Source organism: Phaenicophaeus curvirostris, chromosome 13 (assembly GCF_032191515.1).
Source record: "Phaenicophaeus curvirostris isolate KB17595 chromosome 13, BPBGC_Pcur_1.0, whole genome shotgun sequence".
Classification (NCBI taxonomy): domain Eukaryota; kingdom Metazoa; phylum Chordata; class Aves; order Cuculiformes; family Cuculidae; genus Phaenicophaeus; species Phaenicophaeus curvirostris.
The window spans coordinates 4,132,477-4,149,994 of NC_091404.1; the positions used below are offsets into that span (position 1 = coordinate 4,132,477).

General features: G+C 46.6%; 2 protein-coding genes across 2 annotated transcripts in view; one reads left to right on the plus strand and one right to left on the minus strand.

Moving 5' to 3' along the window:
• Positions 1 to 17,518, minus strand: part of ATRX (ATRX chromatin remodeler) — a 478,294-nt gene that overhangs the window by 141,485 nt on the left and 319,291 nt on the right. The window lies entirely within an intron of this gene.
• On the plus strand, positions 1,120 to 14,166 carry PGK1 (phosphoglycerate kinase 1). The gene is made up of 11 exons (XM_069867891.1): positions 1,120 to 1,253; positions 4,000 to 4,050; positions 4,607 to 4,762; positions 4,880 to 5,024; positions 6,466 to 6,569; positions 7,316 to 7,435; positions 9,858 to 9,972; positions 10,756 to 10,935; positions 11,496 to 11,673; positions 11,950 to 12,048; positions 13,690 to 14,166. The coding sequence occupies exons 1-11, from the start codon at positions 1,189 to 1,191 to the stop codon at positions 13,728 to 13,730; spliced, it is 1,254 nt and encodes a 417-aa protein (XP_069723992.1). The 5' UTR covers positions 1,120 to 1,188; the 3' UTR covers positions 13,731 to 14,166.

Below are 17,518 nucleotides of genomic sequence, written 5' to 3' on the forward strand. Positions count from 1 at the left end.
TCTGCCAATGTGAGTATTTTAAAGCATGTTTTTTTTTCAAATAGCGCTTTTCTAGACACTTTTAGGTCTTGTATTCAGCGTGATAGGAACGGTTTTTTGATAGGAACGGTTGGACTCGATGATCCGGTGGGTCTCTTCCAACCTGGGGATTCTGTGATTCTGTGATCTGCGCTGTCTTCTCCTGTAATCACTCTGCCTGCAGTCTTCCTCTATCTCCAATGCCAGCTCGGGCAGAGGTGCCTCGTAGCCCCAAATCAGCAAGAATTTTGACTGTTGTGCCGTTAATAATCACGTTAAAATCGGTTCTTGGACAGTAATAGAATATCCATAAGGACTCAAGAGTCTCAGAGAGGTGATTTGCCGCATTTTCGGTACCGGCGGAGTCTCCAGCTGCCTCCCGGGAGCCCGGGGGGTGGCCAGTCCGTGTCCCAGCGCCGCAGAACCGCGACCGGGCCCTGCGGCGGGCACCGACCCAGGCGCCGCGGCGTGAGGGACGTGACTGAGGCCCCCGCCGCAGCGCGCCCCCCGCGGCCAGCGCCGCCCCCAATCGGAGCGCGCGGCGGGCAGCGCGGGCCAATCGCTGAGGGCAGGGGGCGGGGCCATCGCCGTGAGGACCAATCGATGAGGGTAGGGGCGGGGCCATAGACACACAGACCAATCGCCATGGGGAGGGGGCGGGGCTAGCAGGCCATGACTGGCCCACCCTCAGGGCGGGCCGGGCGCTGATGGGCAGTCGGCTCGACCAATAGAAGCGCGAGTTGGGCAGCTCAGACCAATCGCTGACGGGGAAGGGCGGGGCCAGGGGCGCGCGGGATGTGATTGGGCCTCCCCGGGAGGGCGGGCTGAGCGCTGATGGACAGGCGGTTCGGCCAATAGGAGCGCGCGGGGCGCGGGGCGGGCCAATGGCTGCGGGGCAGGGGCGGGGCGGGCTGCGTGCGGGACGTGACCGAGGCCCCCGCCGCAGCGCGGCCTCCCTCTGGGGCGGGCCGGCCGCCGGCTCGGCCAATCGCGGCGCGCGGCGGGCGGCGCGGGCCAATCGCCGAGGGGAGGGGGCGGGGCGAGGGGCGCGCGGGCCAATGGGCGCGGGGCGGGGGCGGGGCGGGGCGCGCGCCGGCGGCGGCTCCCGCAGAGCGTGGGCGGCGGCGGAGCAGAGCGGAGCGAGCCTCGCAGCGGCCGGCAGCAGCCACCATGTCTCTCTCCAACAAACTCACTCTCGACAAGGTGGATGTGAAGGGAAAGAGGGTCGTCATGAGGTGAGGATCCGGCGGCCGCTGATGCAGCGGGGGAGGCCCGGCCCGGGGCAGCCCTGGGCGCCGGCAGAGGCCTCCATCTCCCTCCCCCCGCTCTCCCCTTCTTGGAGCCTCCGTCCCCCCTGTTTCTTGGAGCTTCCATCTCTCCCCGTCTCTTCTTGGAGCTTCTCTTTCCCCTCTTTCTTAGCGCTTCTATTCTCCCCCCCCCATCCTCCTTGGAGCTTCCATTTCCTCCCTCCCTCTCCTTGGAGGTTCCATCTCCCCCCCCGCCTCCTACTTGGAGCTTGCATCTCTCCCCCCCTCCTTCTTGGAACTTCCATCTCTCTCTCCCCCTTCCTTTTTTGGAGCTTCCATCTTCCCCCGTCTCCCTTTCCTTCTTGGAGCTTCTATCTCTCCCCATCCCCCTCCTTCTTGGAGCTTCTGTTTTCCTGTCTTCCCCCTCTTCCTTCTTAGACCTTCCATCTCTCCCCCCCCCCTTCTTGGACCTTCCATCTCTCCCCCCCCCTTCTTGGACCTTCCATCTCTCCCCTCCCCTTCTTGGACCTTCCATCTCTCCCCCCCCCTTCTTGGACCTTCCATCTCTCCCCCCCCCTTCTTGGACCTTCCATCTCTCCCCACCTGCTTCTTGGACCTTCCGTCTCCCACCTCCACCCCCTTGGACCTTCCATCTCTCCTCCTCTCCTTTCTTGGAACTTCCGTCTCCCCCCCCATTCCTCAGGTCCCTTCCTCTGTCCAGCAACCTAAAAAGCGTTGCAATAAAAAAGTGACCGTACGGCTCTGGCTGGCTCCCCAAATACCACCCAAATAAAATGATTCTGCTTTTTGCAGTAGGAGTCAAATCACAGTATTCAGCTTGCCCTGCTGCAAAATTCTAAGATAGGAATTCATAGCTTATTTATAAAGCATCGAGGCCGGCTGAAAGCCTAGTTTTGGAATTGCTGCCAAATCCTGGGAGATAAGAGCGCTGGGGTGCGTGGTGATACATCCTGCTCAAACCACTCTGGTTGTGGGATTCTGTGCCCAAGGTCACCGCAGTGTGACTGTGCTGTCTGTTACCTGGGTGAGAAGGCAGGGAAAACTGCTTTCTAACTTCCCTTCCCTGTGGTCTGTGCCAGACACTTTGCTCTTTTATGTCTTCTCTCTGTCACCTTATTTTGAAGTAGCTCCTTAGAAACCTGATTACTGGCCCCAGCAGTGAGTACTGAAGGAGCTAGCTCAGAGTTTGCACGTGGTTCCTGAATCTAATATGACAAAAGGTCTTTTTATCTCTATAACACCTCATCTTTTTTGCCACCTGACTATTACTTTTCCTGAGTTGTGTTCTGGAGAGCAGTCTTGGATTGGCAGAGGGTGGGTTAGTTCTAAGTTGCTAATAGTTAGTATTCATTTCTATCTTTGCAGTTCTGTGAGGGGCTGCTAAAATGGAGTGAAAGAGCAGATGACGTGCCACTCTGCGTTTCCTGCCTGCATCTGTCCTCCCTGAAGAGAATTGCCATGTGCTTTCTGTACTACTAAAATCGATATTTGATTTCTTTTCACATTCATCATAATGTTGGCACCCTCATAACCTACTTGTATTCCAGTCCTAATACTAAAGCTTCGAGGGAGGTTGGGAATGGGGAGGAGAAAAGGTTCAAGGGGAGCTCACATTTCAGTTGTGATGTAGTGGGGAAGAAGCGTGAGCTGGGTCTTTCTTTTGGAGCTTTGCTGGCTCTGTAAAGCAGACTATTCTTTTATTTTATAATTTTAGAATAATAGCATAATAATGGTGCTTTTCTTTCCCCTTAGTCCACTGTACCATGGGGCTGCCAGTTAAATTTATTTCTGCTCAGCTACTTCTGTTTTGCTGGCAGCCTTTGTTCTTCTTTGCATCTGTTTCTGGTGCTGAGCAGGCTACGAGAGGATTCAAGCAACTTCCTGAATTTTCTTGTTCTTTAGAATAAATGCAGAATGGTGGAGGATGAAGTGCAACACCTTATTTCACTTTCCTTATTCTGATACTCTGTTAGAGTTGGTGAGCTGTTCCTTTCCCTCTCTGTGAGTAATTTCTGCCTGTTACGCAACGCAGCTTCCTGCTGCTGCTCATCAGCACATGGGCGCACGTAGACCGGAGAGAAATGGCTGGTGAAACTCCTCCCTTCCTCTGGCAGGGAAGGTACCTCTAGATCCACCTCTCAGATCTTCCACTGGGAGTGTAATAAACCACAGCCCTCGGTTGCCGAGGTTGGAGCTGCAGGGAACGGAAGCGAGAAGATGTAGGCAGTAACTGGACAGCTTCCTCGAGCCTGCCTGCTTGCCCTAGTGGTCCAGCAGAGTATTTCAGAAGCCTCCTTAGAAAACACAATGTCACTCCTCATCAATCACTTCTTTTCCCTTGGAAGCTTCTAGTCAGTGATCTCGGAGCACATTGTTTAAAATAAAAAGGTTGTGGGGAGCTTCTTCCATCTCGGCTTTATTTCCTACTTCAACATCATTGCTACTGGTGTCATGAGCGTTAAGGTGTGTTGGTGGTACAGCTTTACTAAGCGAGTCCAGTAGATGTTTATTCTCCGATCACGTTCTGTTACTGCAACCAGAAATGGCTAACACCGTACTGACTTCAAATGGAACTTATGCAAAAGGCAGAAACAAAAATCTTTCTTCAGTTCTAATGTTGCTTTTCTGGCCAGTGCCTTTGATGCCAGGTTCCCTCACTCTTTGTAAATTTGCTGAGTATTTAATCTTAATTGTTTTTTTCTTTTTTTTTTAGGGTTGACTTCAATGTCCCAATGAAGGATCACAAAATAACCAACAATCAGAGGTGAGCCACAATCACTTCCACTCCAGATGGAAGGCCTAAAGTCAGTTTTCTCTCTGATTTTAGTCCAGTTCTGTCATTGCTCATACCAGAATATCAAAGATGTCTCAGAGAAGGTCCAGCAATTGTTAATTAAAACCCCGGGAGCTGTCAGCAAACTACATTAACTACGAGGTGGCTTTCTCGACTGTGCTTCAGGACTGTCACAGTCTATAGGAAGAGTAGGTTGAGTTAGCTACACAGGGAAACCTCTGCTCTGTGAGGTGTGGTTGTTCTCCTAGATATTTGTTCTAGTGCAGATAGGTTGCTGAGAAGCCCATTGTCCCTTTTGGAGGCGTACTGGTGGTGATGCTTTGCTGTCTTTTGATGAGAGGTAGGCTGAATGGTGCGAACACCAGGGCTAGGATGGGCTTCTCAAGTAATTGTTCTGCCCAGCTCTTGTGCTCCCTTGCTTTTGTCACATTTGAGGGACAACTCCCGGGGCTTTTGTGTGAGTGGCTACTAAGTCTGCTTGCCTGTACTTGAATCCCTTTTAATTTGTTCCTCTCTGCCATTACAGAATCAAGGCGGCTGTTCCTACCATCAAGCACTGCTTGGATCATGGAGCCAAGTCGGTGGTTTTGATGAGTCACCTGGGTCGCCCGGATGGTGTTCCCATGCCGGAAAAGTTCTCCTTGGCCCCGGTAGCAGTGGAGCTTAAGGCACTCATGGGCAGGTGAAGTAGAAGAGCAATCCACTGTGCACCAGGCCCTTTCTGTAGTGGACCTGGGTGCTTTCCTTTCTGAAAGGAAGAGTTGTTGGTGTGGTGACAGTGTATATCCTGTGTTTGCAGGGAGGTCATGTTCCTGAAGGATTGTGTTGGGCCCGAGGTGGAGGCGGCCTGTGCTAATCCTGCAGCTGGCTCCATCATCCTGCTAGAGAATCTCCGATTCCACGTAGAAGAAGAGGGGAAAGGGAAGGATGCTTCAGGGAACAAGGTGAAACTTTGAGTCTAGCTTTAGTACATACCTGCTCTTGTCTTATTCCCTTGTTTGCTGCAGACTGACAGGGAGCCAGCAGCCTAAAATGCTGTTTGTGACTTTCTCTTCAGAAGGCTGTCAGGGATCTTTAGCGTCTGATCACTTGTACCGTGATGTGCGAATGTTTGAATCGCATGCATTGAATTTCCGAGATGAAACGGCTTAAGCAAAAGGCTAGAGGTGACTCTGCTGAAGGTGGCGTAGTCTGTAAAAGAAGGAAAAAGGAGCAGAATAGCGCTGGGCAGGAATTTGATTGATTTAATTTTGGGATGTCTAAAATAAAAATGTCTGGAGACAATTTGTTGCCTCTGGGGCCACAAGAATCATGCTTCTTTCTTATTTCTTGTTTTTCTGGCTAATGTTTTAATACAACATTTAGACTTTCTGCAGCATAGGGATCATCAAAGCCCACTATAAGCCTGTCTGCTCTTAAGAGCAGTCATCTAGAACCAGGCTGTCTTGCACCTCTGACATTTTCTTGAAGGTCAGGAAGAACGCTTGCTCCAAACAGCTGCTTTTCTTAGCACTGGTGACCCTGTTCACTTTACACAGGCCTTGGCTCCTTTCAGATTCAGTGTGTGGAGTGGAATGCTGACAGCATGTGGTGTGCTTTATGGGCCAACGCAGGACTCCTGTTGTGTAGAAAAACAGCTGAGAGATCTAGTGCCTTTGCAGATGGCAACAAGGAATTAAGCAAGTCTGGAATTATTCCCTTGTAGAGCTGTGTGCCACTGAACTACACTGAGCTGCAGGAGCTGTGCTGTGAAGAGTTGTTAGGGTAGTTGGAGGATGGAGAAAAAGTGTTTTAATGGAAATGCATTTGTTCTCGCTCACTGCATGCTAACCTTATCTCCAGTTTTTCAGTGTTGGCTGTTTTCACTGTGGCCTGTTGTAGCGTACAGGCTGTTCATAAGTTATTCTTCAATGCAGTTGCTAAACCAATCCTTCAGGAGCTCATTCTTTTACCTGTGGCGCTTGGAGACCACGCTTCCTTTGTTCATAAGCGAGCATGAGTTTGTTTAGTTGCATCTCAGCATTGCCTTGTTTCCATACACCCTTTTCGTGTTACTAGTGTTCACCGCATCTGTTGGAGAGAGACGTGAAAGGTTGGTAGTGCTGCAGTTCGTTCCTGCTCTGTTGGTGTATTTGAAAATTAAAAAGGGCACAGTCCTCAGGGCTGTAATAGCAGTCCTGGGGAGTTTTACCATGGAGTTTAAACCATTTAAACCTTTTTGTTGCTCCTGCTGGGCTGGGAAAGAGCATACAAAGTGATGACTGATGAGTTTTTCCAGCTGACTTTGCTTTAGGTTTACAAGTCAAATTGCTGACTTTGACTTTACTTTCAGAATCAACTCTGTGTACCTGAATAGCACAAACTTCTCATTCTTTCTGTCTTTAGATCAAAGCTGATCCTGCAAAAGTAGAGGCTTTCAGAGCCTCTCTTTCTAAGCTGGGAGATGTCTATGTCAACGATGCTTTTGGAACTGCCCACCGAGCTCACAGGTTTGTATCCATTTTCCTTCCACAGGCAGAACTGCACAGTGATGTCTGCCATGGAAACACATACAGCTGAGTTTTAACTTCCTTTTGGGCTTATCCCATTATCATTCTGCTGTGTGTGTTTCTGAGTAATGGATTTAATGGAGGTAGTCGTCAACAGAATCATAGAATCCTTTAGGCTGGAAAAGACCTTTAATGGTTGGACTTGATGGTTTTAACCTAGCACTGCCAGCTCCACGATAAGTATATGCTCTTTCAAGTTTGCCTCTGGGAGCAGAAGACAGCTGAAATCTGAAGATTTCTTAGGCTTTTAATATAATTACTTGCTTAGGAATTGTATAAATTGTCCTGCAATTACAGCAGACCTCTTTTCCATAAGATTAATAGTGTCAGGGTGATGATTCTCAGGGAGTGTGTTCAGATGTGTGTACTTGCAAACTCTAGTGGCCCTTTTTGAGCTTGATTTTATAACCCATTTGCTATGCTTATTTGATTCTCGGTGTTTCACATCCCTGGTTAACGCTATAAATGTCTGGAATATCAGTATGTCTCTGCAAAGCAAGCTCAGAAAATAAACATGTACAGCTGTCTTATCAAGTTAGGAAAGCAAAAACCTTGTGTTTTCACGCAGGCAGTAGCTGTTCTCATTGCTGCAGCTGACTAAAGGGTTGGCTTTATAATGCAGGGGTGTTTGGACATGTACTGAGAGACTTTTTTTTCCTTTTCTCACTCTTATCTTTATTCTGCAGCTCTATGGTAGGTGTCAATCTGCCTCAGAAGGCTGCTGGCTTCCTGATGAAGAAAGAACTGGACTATTTTGCTAAGGCGCTAGAGAGTCCAGAAAGACCCTTCTTAGCAATTCTTGGAGGGTAAGACTCCAGAACATACTGACTCCATATTTCTTTTTAACTCCTCTGTAAGAACTGAAAAGTTATTTTGGCAAGTGCTTTCCTTGTAACTGTACATGCAGTTCAGATTCATAGATAAGTCCTGAAATCTCTGTAAGATGTGGATTAGAGAGGAGCTCACTGACTGTATCTGTGCCATGATGGTGCTGTCACCTCTCCTGACTTCTTGCATTCCCTGAGTTGAGGTAGCCCACAGCAGTTTGTTGCACAGATGAACCGGGGGAGCTGCTGGATACACACGATGGCCCTGAAACATTGTCAGTGACCTTTCCTCCACGGTTCAGAGTACAGGCATCCTGCAGGCTCAGCACTATGTAAGCTGACGCCATCTGTCGTTATGCAATGGTGACAGTAGTAGCTGGGTGGGCCTGTGCTCTTCACAGCAGCTACTGTGCGAAGAAACTTAAAGGTGCAAAACCAAGTGACTGCTGGCGTGTAAAAACGATTTCCCATTGCTGCCGATTTCTCGTGTGTTTAGCAGTGTAGTTCTATGACCGTGTATTTCGGTTCTCCAGCTGAATCAAAATAATTTGTTAAGTAACACAAAGCTTGGACACTGTATCATCCCCATGTTCTTGATATAAGTATGAGGCTTATTCCTGCTCTTTGCACCCATAAAAACTGGTTTTCAAGAAGTAGTATTCGGTTCTCACAAAGTTTTAAACTTCTATGACCTTGGTAATACTGAACAATGCTCTTTTTCTTTTTGTTAGTAGCCTCCAGGGTTACATCTGCAGGTGATCCATCATTAAGTGCTATACACTCCTCATTGCCTTTGATGGAAGTTGCAGGTACATCGCCAAGGGAAAGTTTGTTAGTTACTGTGTCAGTAGTTTGAGTTAGAGCAGCACTTAGGATGGCCAAAATCTTAAAATAACAGGCCTGTAGGTAAAGTCTGGAAGTGATGTCAACCTAGTGGGAACAAAATAACCTTTCATGAGAGGCGTGTAACAAGGGTGACCAGCATCTCCCAGTCTTGGAGCTTGATACTGAGCTCAGTGTGTGACCAAGGACCAATGAATGGTGACTGCATCTTAGTGAATCACAAAGGAGTTCTGAGAATAGCTTGGAGCCAGAAAATACCTGTATCTGTTTGAAAGCACCATCGTTCCAGTGGAGCTGGTTCCTGGGTGGGGTTGGCAGATCTAGCAGCTCTTGCCTGATTATGCCAGAGTTAAATCACGCTTGGAAGCTGCATGTGGTTCAGGTGCAGGTTTGCCTGTGCTTATATATAACAAAATTTGGCCTAGACAATGAACTGAGAACATGTGTACTAACAGGTAGAGTGGAAATTAAATGTGTTGGTTAAAGTCTATGTGCAGGAAAGCAATTCAGTGCCAGGAGCAGGGTTTGGGCAAGGGAAAGAAACACAAATCCAATTCACCTTCACATCTCTTTTTTTTAACTGGAGCTGTGCGTAGCAAGAAGGGCCCTGCAGGGTTTTGCTGCGCCTCTGTCCCATCTCAAATGCTTCAGTTCCCACTGTGCAGCAACATTAGCAACTTCATGGCTTAAGCTGGTTCACAGGAGAACTCTGTATGGTCACTAGGTTTGGATTTGTAGTGGCAATATTTATTTCTTATTGTAAGGTCTGAAAGCACTATATTAATGAAATTCATACCATTATCTGTGTTTTAGAGATGAGGAAACTAAAGCAAGAAGAGGAAATGGTCTTATCTGATGTCACCCAGCAGGGCATGGTCAAACTAAGACTATAGAGCAAATCTTAGAGGTGTTTCTTAAGGTCTTTATGAAGCTTTCTTTTAGATAACAACAAAAATTCCATACGTGGTGTTAAAGAGGGAAGATAAGAGACTTTTATCTGTTTAGTGGCTTCTTCCGTTCCTATATAAAGTAATTTTGGTGATGTTGTTCCTTTATCATTTGTGTCTTGTTCCAAAAGCAGTCATCTGTGTTGTAGGGGGATGGTTCAGAATCACAGATCATCCTGGTAGTTTGAAGCTGTACTGGGAGCGTGATGGGTTACTGGATCTGGGGTTGGACAGTGGGTGTTAGTAGCAGTGCTCTGGCTTGCTGGACAGCCAGGAGAAATCAGGCTGTAAAGTGCTGAACAAGGTTTATATTTAAATAGGTAAAAAAATGTAGGATTGAACCATGCTCCTGTGAGTTGATGTTTAATGCTGACCTGCTAAGTTGCCAAATTGCCTTTCCTCCCACTCCCAACCGCTCCTTTGTTGGATCGTTGTTTCTGAGTGGCCTTGCCACGGTTGTGATTTTGCCATTATTGAATAGCAGTTGACTAATTCTGCTTTGATCCAAGAAGTCCTTGTGAGGGTTCATGCTGCCTTAGCTGAGTAAGTTCTGTCTGAGGAGTTTTGGGTGGTGCCTATGATATTCATTCTTCTTCCTTCTCTCTTGCCAGAGCCAAAGTTCAGGACAAGATCCAGCTGATCAGTAACATGTTGGATAAGGTCAATGAGATGATCATTGGTGGTGGAATGGCATTCACCTTCCTCAAAGTGATCAACAACATGGAGGTATGAAAAGAGCGGTTTTATATCTGCTTATGGTAAGGAATTGTGGCTGAATGTGCCTTATCTATTCTGGGATTGAGAACTGGCTACCTCGGAGCAGGCAGCACCCAGGAAGTCACCTGACAGTCACTTTGCAGAAGTCTGATTGCTGCTGATGTCTAGCCTAGGTGCTTTAAGAAGACATTTTGTCCACCATTGCTGTCTGAGGAGTTTGGCTTGACTGCAGGTCCAGGGAGGTTCTTCTCCCTCTGTACTCGGCACTGGGGAGACCGCTCCTCAAATCCTGTGTTCAGTTCTGGGCCCCTCACCACAAGAAGGATGTTGAGGCTCTGGAGCGAGTCCAGAGAAGAGCAACAAAGCTGGTGAAAGGGCTGGAGAACAGGCCTTATGAGGAACGGCTGAGAGAGCTGGGGTTGTTTATTCTGGAGAAGAGGAGATTGTGGAGAGGAGGGAGCTGGGCTCTTCTCCCAAGTGACAGGGGACAGGACGAGAGGGAATGGCCTCAAGCTCCACCAGGGGAGGTTTAGGCTGGACATTAGGAAAAAGTTTTTCACAGAAAGTGTCATTGGGCACTGGAACAGGCTGCTCAGGGAGGGGGTTGATTCACCTTCCCTGGAGGTGTTTAAGGGACGGGTGGATGAGGTGCTAAGGACATGGTTTAGTGTTTGATAGGAATGGTTGGACTCAATGATCCAGTGGGTCTCTTCCAACCTGGTTATTCTATGATTCTATGACCAGTAGCTAAAGAAACACCTCTCTCTTACTTCTCCCAAATAATTTCTCTAGATTGGCAACTCTCTGTTTGATGAAGAGGGATCAAAAATCGTCAAGGACCTGATGGCCAAGGCAGAGAAGAACGGTGTGAAGATTACGCTGCCCGTTGACTTTGTCACTGCAGACAAATTTGATGAGCATGCACAGACTGGGGAAGCCACAGTGGCTTCAGGCATTCCCGCTGGCTGGATGGTAGGTTTAAATAGGCAAGGAACTAAAAGAAAAAGCAGGCAGGACTAGGGTGGGAAAGGCACCTCTCAAAGGAGCAGAAGGAGTGATTGTGATACTCTGCAAATGTTTCTGAAGGCAGTCAAACTGCATAGAGTGCCTTGGTTTAATGAAAGAGAAGCCCTGTGATTTATCCTGAATTTTTAAGTCTAAAGTGGCTTTTGTGAGATTTGGATTAAAACAGCAAAATTCTCTAAAACCTTCAGATCTGAATGCAGTAGAAATCCCTTTTATTTGACTGGGATTTAAGTAGAGTTGGCAAAAGTTTGTAACCAAGGTTTCAAGCCTTTGACATTGATTTCAAAATGACTTGTTCATACTAGGAATATAAATACAACACCCGAGTCCACTACTGCAGCAGCTGCTGGCAAATCTCTCTGTTCCTCAGTATTCAATGCATAAAGAGAAACCTTTGCTTCATATCCAGGGGTGAGGAGAAGCTTCTGAGGATGCCAGCCAGACACTGGTGGCTTGAGATAAGGGCTGGCAGTAAGTTTATGTGTGGCTTCTTTTACTTGTCTTAGGGTTTGGACTGTGGCCCTGAAAGTGTGAAGAAGTTTGTTGAAGTTGTGGGAAGGGCCAAGCAAATCGTGTGGAACGGTCCAGTCGGTGTCTTTGAGTGGGATAAGTTTGCTAGAGGAACCAAAGCCCTGATGGACAAAGTGGTAGAAGTAACTGGGAAGGGCAGCATCACAATTATTGGTAAGTCATTGTATGTCTTTGATCCTGTCTTTCTAAACGCAACAAGGAAGCTTTTGCTCGCCAGGACCATGTTGAAAACACTGGTCAAATTGTTTTTCTTTCTTTGTATTTTCATTGGTCCTTCAGCCTGGAGATAGGGCTTTAAAAACTGCTGTAATTACTAATCCTGAGTACTGGGGAGCAGGACCAGTCTGTAGTGAGACTATAGCCCTTAAACTGAAAAAAAAAATCTGAATTTCTCGTGTGTCTCATTGATTATTTTTGTGTGTACTACAGGTGGTGGAGATACAGCTACTTGCTGTGCCAAGTGGAACACTGAGGATAAAGTTAGCCATGTCAGCACAGGAGGTGGCGCCAGCCTGGAGCTGCTGGAGGGTAACTGTTCTTTTAACTTGCTTGAGCAAATCAGGTAGTTCTGGGTTCTCTACCAAGGAAGGAAGCACAATAGAGTGAAAATCTCTTCTGTGCCACCACGTGGAGTTGCACTTTGCTTTTAGCAACGAGCTCCTCATTGCTCTTTTGTAGTCCTTGAGGAAGAGAGGAAGGTAAGGTATTGGAGCAAAATGGAGTATTGTTGCAAACAGCACAGTCCCAGAAAGCAAGAATGCTGAAATAGAAAACAGAATGGCCGTGAGAGCGGCTTGTCTTTTCTAGATTAGATGATCCCCAGAGATATACTAACCAGATTGTTAAAAATGCCAGTTTTCTATTAGGGAAATCTCATTGGAACAGTCTCTAATTTTTGCCAGAAGTCTCCTTTTCAGTGCATTGTTTGAAATTCCCTGGTTTTGGGGAGCCCTCTAGTGATCGCTTCTAGGCCTGCACGAGGGTACTTGGAATTCAGAATTGTGAGAATATACAGGATTCTTCTAATGAGTTACATTGTACTCTAAATGAGTTTTCATTTCCTTTGATAATTAGCTGTTTCCCAATATGTGTAAATTATCTGATGCTGTCAACTCTCTAGAAGAGGAACTGTAATAAACTGCATTGCAGCTGTTAGTTTTGAGCTCTGTGGGACAGAGCTTTTGTTTCTGTTGCCTAGGAAGTGATGGTAAAGGGAAAGAATTCCAATGGCTAGAAGGAAACACTGTGCTACTTATTTATTCAGAAGGACAAACTTGCCTAGGTTTTGGCCCAAAATGTGTGTGATCTTTTAAATGTAACGGAAGTCTGGCTAATTAGGAAAACTTCTGAAGATTAGAAAAAAGGCTAAAAAATCCCCAAACCCCAGCAAACCAGTGAGTTGTGAACAGTGTTAAAATTCAGTCCTGCCACACAGCTTGAGTGCTAGAAGATAGGATTTCTTGAAAAAAAGCAAAACTAGAGAGGTTTCATTATTAAAGTAGGACAAAAAGTTAAAAATGCTTTAGAAAACATTGCGTTTTGAGTATGAGGGCACAGATTATTAAAGATGAGCATATTCCTTGCTTCCATCAGTTAAAATGAGGCATGTAAGTATCTAGACTTAGGTGGTTTAGTCCCAGTAAAAGACTTGAGACTTGTAGGAGGCTTTGCCTCTTTTTTTTCTCAATTCTTAAAATTTCCACTACGCAATCCAAAATTCTATTTGTGTGCCTCTAGGGACTGAAGAAATTATGCCACAACTCCTTCGATCCAATCAAAAATGTGTTTGTCATCAAACTTAAATGGAAAAAGGTTTTAGGTGTTTGGATCTGACGCAAGCAGAGGCTTGGAATGCAGTTTGCCTTTATTGTTAATTGAGTATTGGTGACTGTGGTACAGTAAGAATCTGTCTGCTGACATACGAGCGCAGTTGTGCTCTGGATGCTCATTGCTGCCCTAAGAGGTGTGGAACAGCTTAATGTAACCCATACACCATAAAAGCTGCAGTTACTAACAGAGTGTACGTAGAGCTGAGCTCTTCCATCTTTAACCTATAATTTCTGGTGATTTTTAATATATGTTTAAAAGTTTTGATTGCATTTGTAAAGCTTAAGTTGTTTGAAGGCAGAGAGGTTCTTAAGTTGATTGGTATTTTTAAACTGCTAACAGGTAAGGTTCTTCCTGGTGTGGATGCCTTGAGCAACGTGTAGAGAACAGAGTCTCGCCCCACGTCCTGGTCCTGTGCACAGCCCCTGAGATTCAACACTTCAGCGCTTCTGTATTTCAACTCTGCGATAGGCAGATCACAGAATGTAAACCGAAACTGGACAGGGTTTGAGGAGAAGACAGCAGAGATATTTACGACTGCAGTTTACATGATGTGGATTTGTCCACTGTTATCCCCACTTGAATTAAGTAGTGAGTTTAAGCTGTTGTTGTGAATTTAGAGTGTACATATTTATATTTTGCCTTTTCAAAGAGATTAATCCCTGTTAGACATGTCTGTTTCTCAGAAGGGAGTGCACTGTTTAGCTTCAATGTTCCTAGTAGGCATTTCATCACTTGGCACGGTTCAGAAACAAGAGGGGACTCCAGTTTTTTGGAGGCTGAGTGTAATAGCTGCTGAATAAACATGTTTAAAGTGCTCCCAGTTTGCATATGGTCCTTCTTTCAGATTTGTAGAGCAGTCTGCATTAAAATACATTCTTCCTAGCATCGGGAGTCGGAGATATTTTCCATTTTTGCGCTAATTTTAAGATTTATAAATATCCCTTTTATTTGTCCAGTGGTCTATAAGCACCTGGTCATCATCAACGCGAGCTTTGTTGGTAAGGAAGTAAATTGTTATAGATGTGCTGTTATTTTAAACTTTCATGCCATCAAGTAATAAAGTAAGACGAAGTTCTGAATGTGCAAATATAGTAAAGCGCAAATTTAAGTGTTTCTCCTCTAGAGAAGTTACCTCATAGCAGGCAACTGATGTGTCCGATGTGAATGCAGGGGAGACTTTGAAGTCTAAGGCAGGTAAAAAACAAATTACAGGCAAACAGAACTGCAATGTGCCTTTGCTTAAGTTTGTGGTTCTAAAAACAGTAAAACTAGCGCAGTGAAGCCACGCAGCTGGACAGTTAGGTTTGTGTGCGTGGCCTAAGCACGTCGCTGGACCACAAATATTGTCAGTGGAGGGCCACCAACACCCTGCAAATGTATGAAGTTGGGATTTCCATTTTGATTGTTGTGCGTTGGCTCCTTCGCTTGCTGCAGGACCCAAACGTGAGCACAGGGTGGATGTAAACCAAACCCAGGACTACTCCAAACACAAACTGGCTTCTGAGCATCCAGAAGTGTGTTTTGGATTATGTTAGCAATCGTGGCTCTGCTCCTAAGAGCTGTAAGAAGATGCAAGGCTACAGCTGAACTGCTTGTGTATCTTCCTGGTGGGTCAGAGAAAAGTGATGTAAAGCAGCAATTGCCTGTTTTAATTCCTAGTGAATTCCCAGCAGTATTGTTAGGGTGTTTCCCGGGAGGTTTTGCATGGCTTGAATAGCATCAAGTAGCCAGGATAAACCATGGAGAGCATCCTTGAGGTAAGCAGCAAGCCACAACGCAGACTATGCTTTTAAGTTAATTGTGTGTGTGTAGGTAATACTACCAAAATAGAATGAAAGCCTGTGTTACAGACAGACACAGCCTGTTTGCTGACTCTTACTCGCTCACGGCGGGATGCGAATTAAAACCCAATAATGCTGCATAAATCTGTATACGAAATACATACTTGTTACATTTTATGGCTAAATGTCACTATTGCAAAGGAAAGAAACCAGAAATAATGCAAATGACTGCAGTGCGGTGGTGTTCTCCTCCTCCCCTCCTTTGTAAATCTCCGAAGCATTGTCTGATTACGCATGAATGATGCAGATTTTTGTGAGGATCGCCTTCTCGCCGTTACTCATGTTTTCCAGGCAGGGGTGCAGACCTCCGACAGCTCCAGTAATGAGGCAAAGAAAGGAGGGAGCTTGTTGGCCACAAAAAGACTATGGATTTTGGAAATCCAGTACTACAAAAACAAACATTCCACCATGTTCTATAACAGATCATTCTTGTCTGGCTCTGGCAAACAAGACCTCGTGACAGCATGGCTCATTTTGTCACTCTTATGCCTCCGTGTTGCTGGGTTCCCATGGAGCAATAACAGACTTTGCCTCCTTAGCTCTTCTCTTGGTATATAGGTTGGTATATAGCTGCTACCTCTCCTGGATTTTTTTCCCCTCTTCATCAAGAGCAACAAAACAAGGTATCTGTGATCAAACATGGCCAGGAGCAGTAATGCTCCATGAACATATATGTCAGTGTGTAAAAGCATTTTTCCACCTGACTTTGGATGCTTATTACTCCTGTCTCTAAAATGTCCTTTTCTTTCTGCATGGCTTGTTTTAACTAATGCAATGGTCGGGTCTGTGTGCTCGGCACAGCAAACCTGGCTGGTACAGCAAGGCCAGAGAGATGCTCAGATTTATGGGCTGTAAAGAAAAACGGGTGAAACGCCTCAACCTGAGACCGCAGGAGCTGCATTCCTGATGACCAGCAGCCAATTGCTGGAATGACAGAATTTCCAGGTTTTTTTTTTTTTTTCAAGCTTTGCCTATTAGTATTTTTAGCACCTGGCTATTGCAGTGGCAAAATAATCTAAAGGCATCTCGAGGCTCCCTTCTCTCACTAAATTTTACATCCTTTGGAGTCATGCGGTCTGTCTAGATTATATTGGCATGAGTTCTGACAACTTTTCCAGGCATGAATCTTTGGCAATTCTGCTTTTACATTTTTATTGCTCTCATTGAGAGCGTTTTGGTGGCAGGAAATGTTGCTAGTTAGAAACATTGTGGAAGAGACATTAGAAGATAAAGGTGTCACAGAAAACTCACAATATGATGAAAGTAATAGATTCAGGACATACATGGGCTGAAGGAACTGGGCTTATTTAGCCTGGAGAAGAGGAGGCTGAAAGGAGACCTCATCGCTCTCTGCAGCTCCTGAAAGGCAGTTGTAGCAAAGTGGGTGCTGGTCTCTTCTCCCAAGTTACAGGTAAGGGGATGAAAGGAAATGGCCTCAAGCTGCACCAGGGGAAGTTTAGATTGAATTTCTTTACCCAAAGAGTGGTGAAGCACTGGCAGAAGCTGCCCAGGCAGTGGTAGAGTCTCCATCCCTGGAGGGGTTCAAAAAATATGTAGCTGTGGCAATTCGTGACATGGTTGAATAAGCACAGTGGTGTTGGGCTGATGGTTGGACTGGATGATCTTAGAGGTCCTGGGCTGCACCCAAAGCTGTGGGACCAGCAGGGCGAGGGAGGAGATTGTGCCTGTCTGCTCCGCTCTGGTGAGGCCTCACCTATGGTCTGAGTCTCAGCCCAGTGGTCCAGCCTGTTCAGATCCCTTTGGAGCCTCCCTACCCTCCAGCAGATCGACACTTCCACCCAGCTTAGTGTCATCTGCAAACTTGCTAAGGGTGCACTCGATGCCTTTATCAATCACCAGGATGAAGACATTGACCAGGGCTGGACCCAGCACTGAGCCCTGGGGAACCCCACTTGTCACTGGCCTCCAGCTGGGTTTCACACCATTTCCCACCACTCTCTGGGCTCAGCCATCCAACCCGTTTTCCACCCAGGAGAGTGTGCGCCTGTCCAGGCCAGAGGTGACAGTTTCAACCCTGTGCAGCTACAGACTAGGAGAAGTCTGTCTAGAAAGCTGCCTGGAGGAGAAGGACCTGGGGGTGCTGGTTGACAGCGACTGAACATGAGCCAGCAGTGGCCCAGGTGGCCAAGAAGGCCAATGGCATCTTGGCTTGGATCAGAAACGGCGTGACCAGCAGGGCCAGGGAGGTTCTTCTCCCTCTGGACTCGGCACTGGTGAGACCGCTCCTCGAATCCTGTGTTCAGTTCTGGGCCCCTCACCACAAGAAGGATGTTGAGGCTCTGGAGAGAGTCCAGAGAAGAGCAACA

Bases quoted from the DNA above. Each gene is read 5' to 3' on its own strand.
- PGK1 (XM_069867891.1), top strand. From the start codon at position 1,189: ATGTCTCTCTCCAACAAACTCACTCTCGACAAGGTGGATGTGAAGGGA. The intron at 5,025-6,465 runs GTGAAACTTTGA...TTCTGTCTTTAG, and splicing joins AGGATGCTTCAGGGAACAAG to ATCAAAGCTGATCCTGCAAA. The intron at 6,570-7,315 runs GTTTGTATCCAT...TTTATTCTGCAG, and splicing joins ACTGCCCACCGAGCTCACAG to CTCTATGGTAGGTGTCAATC.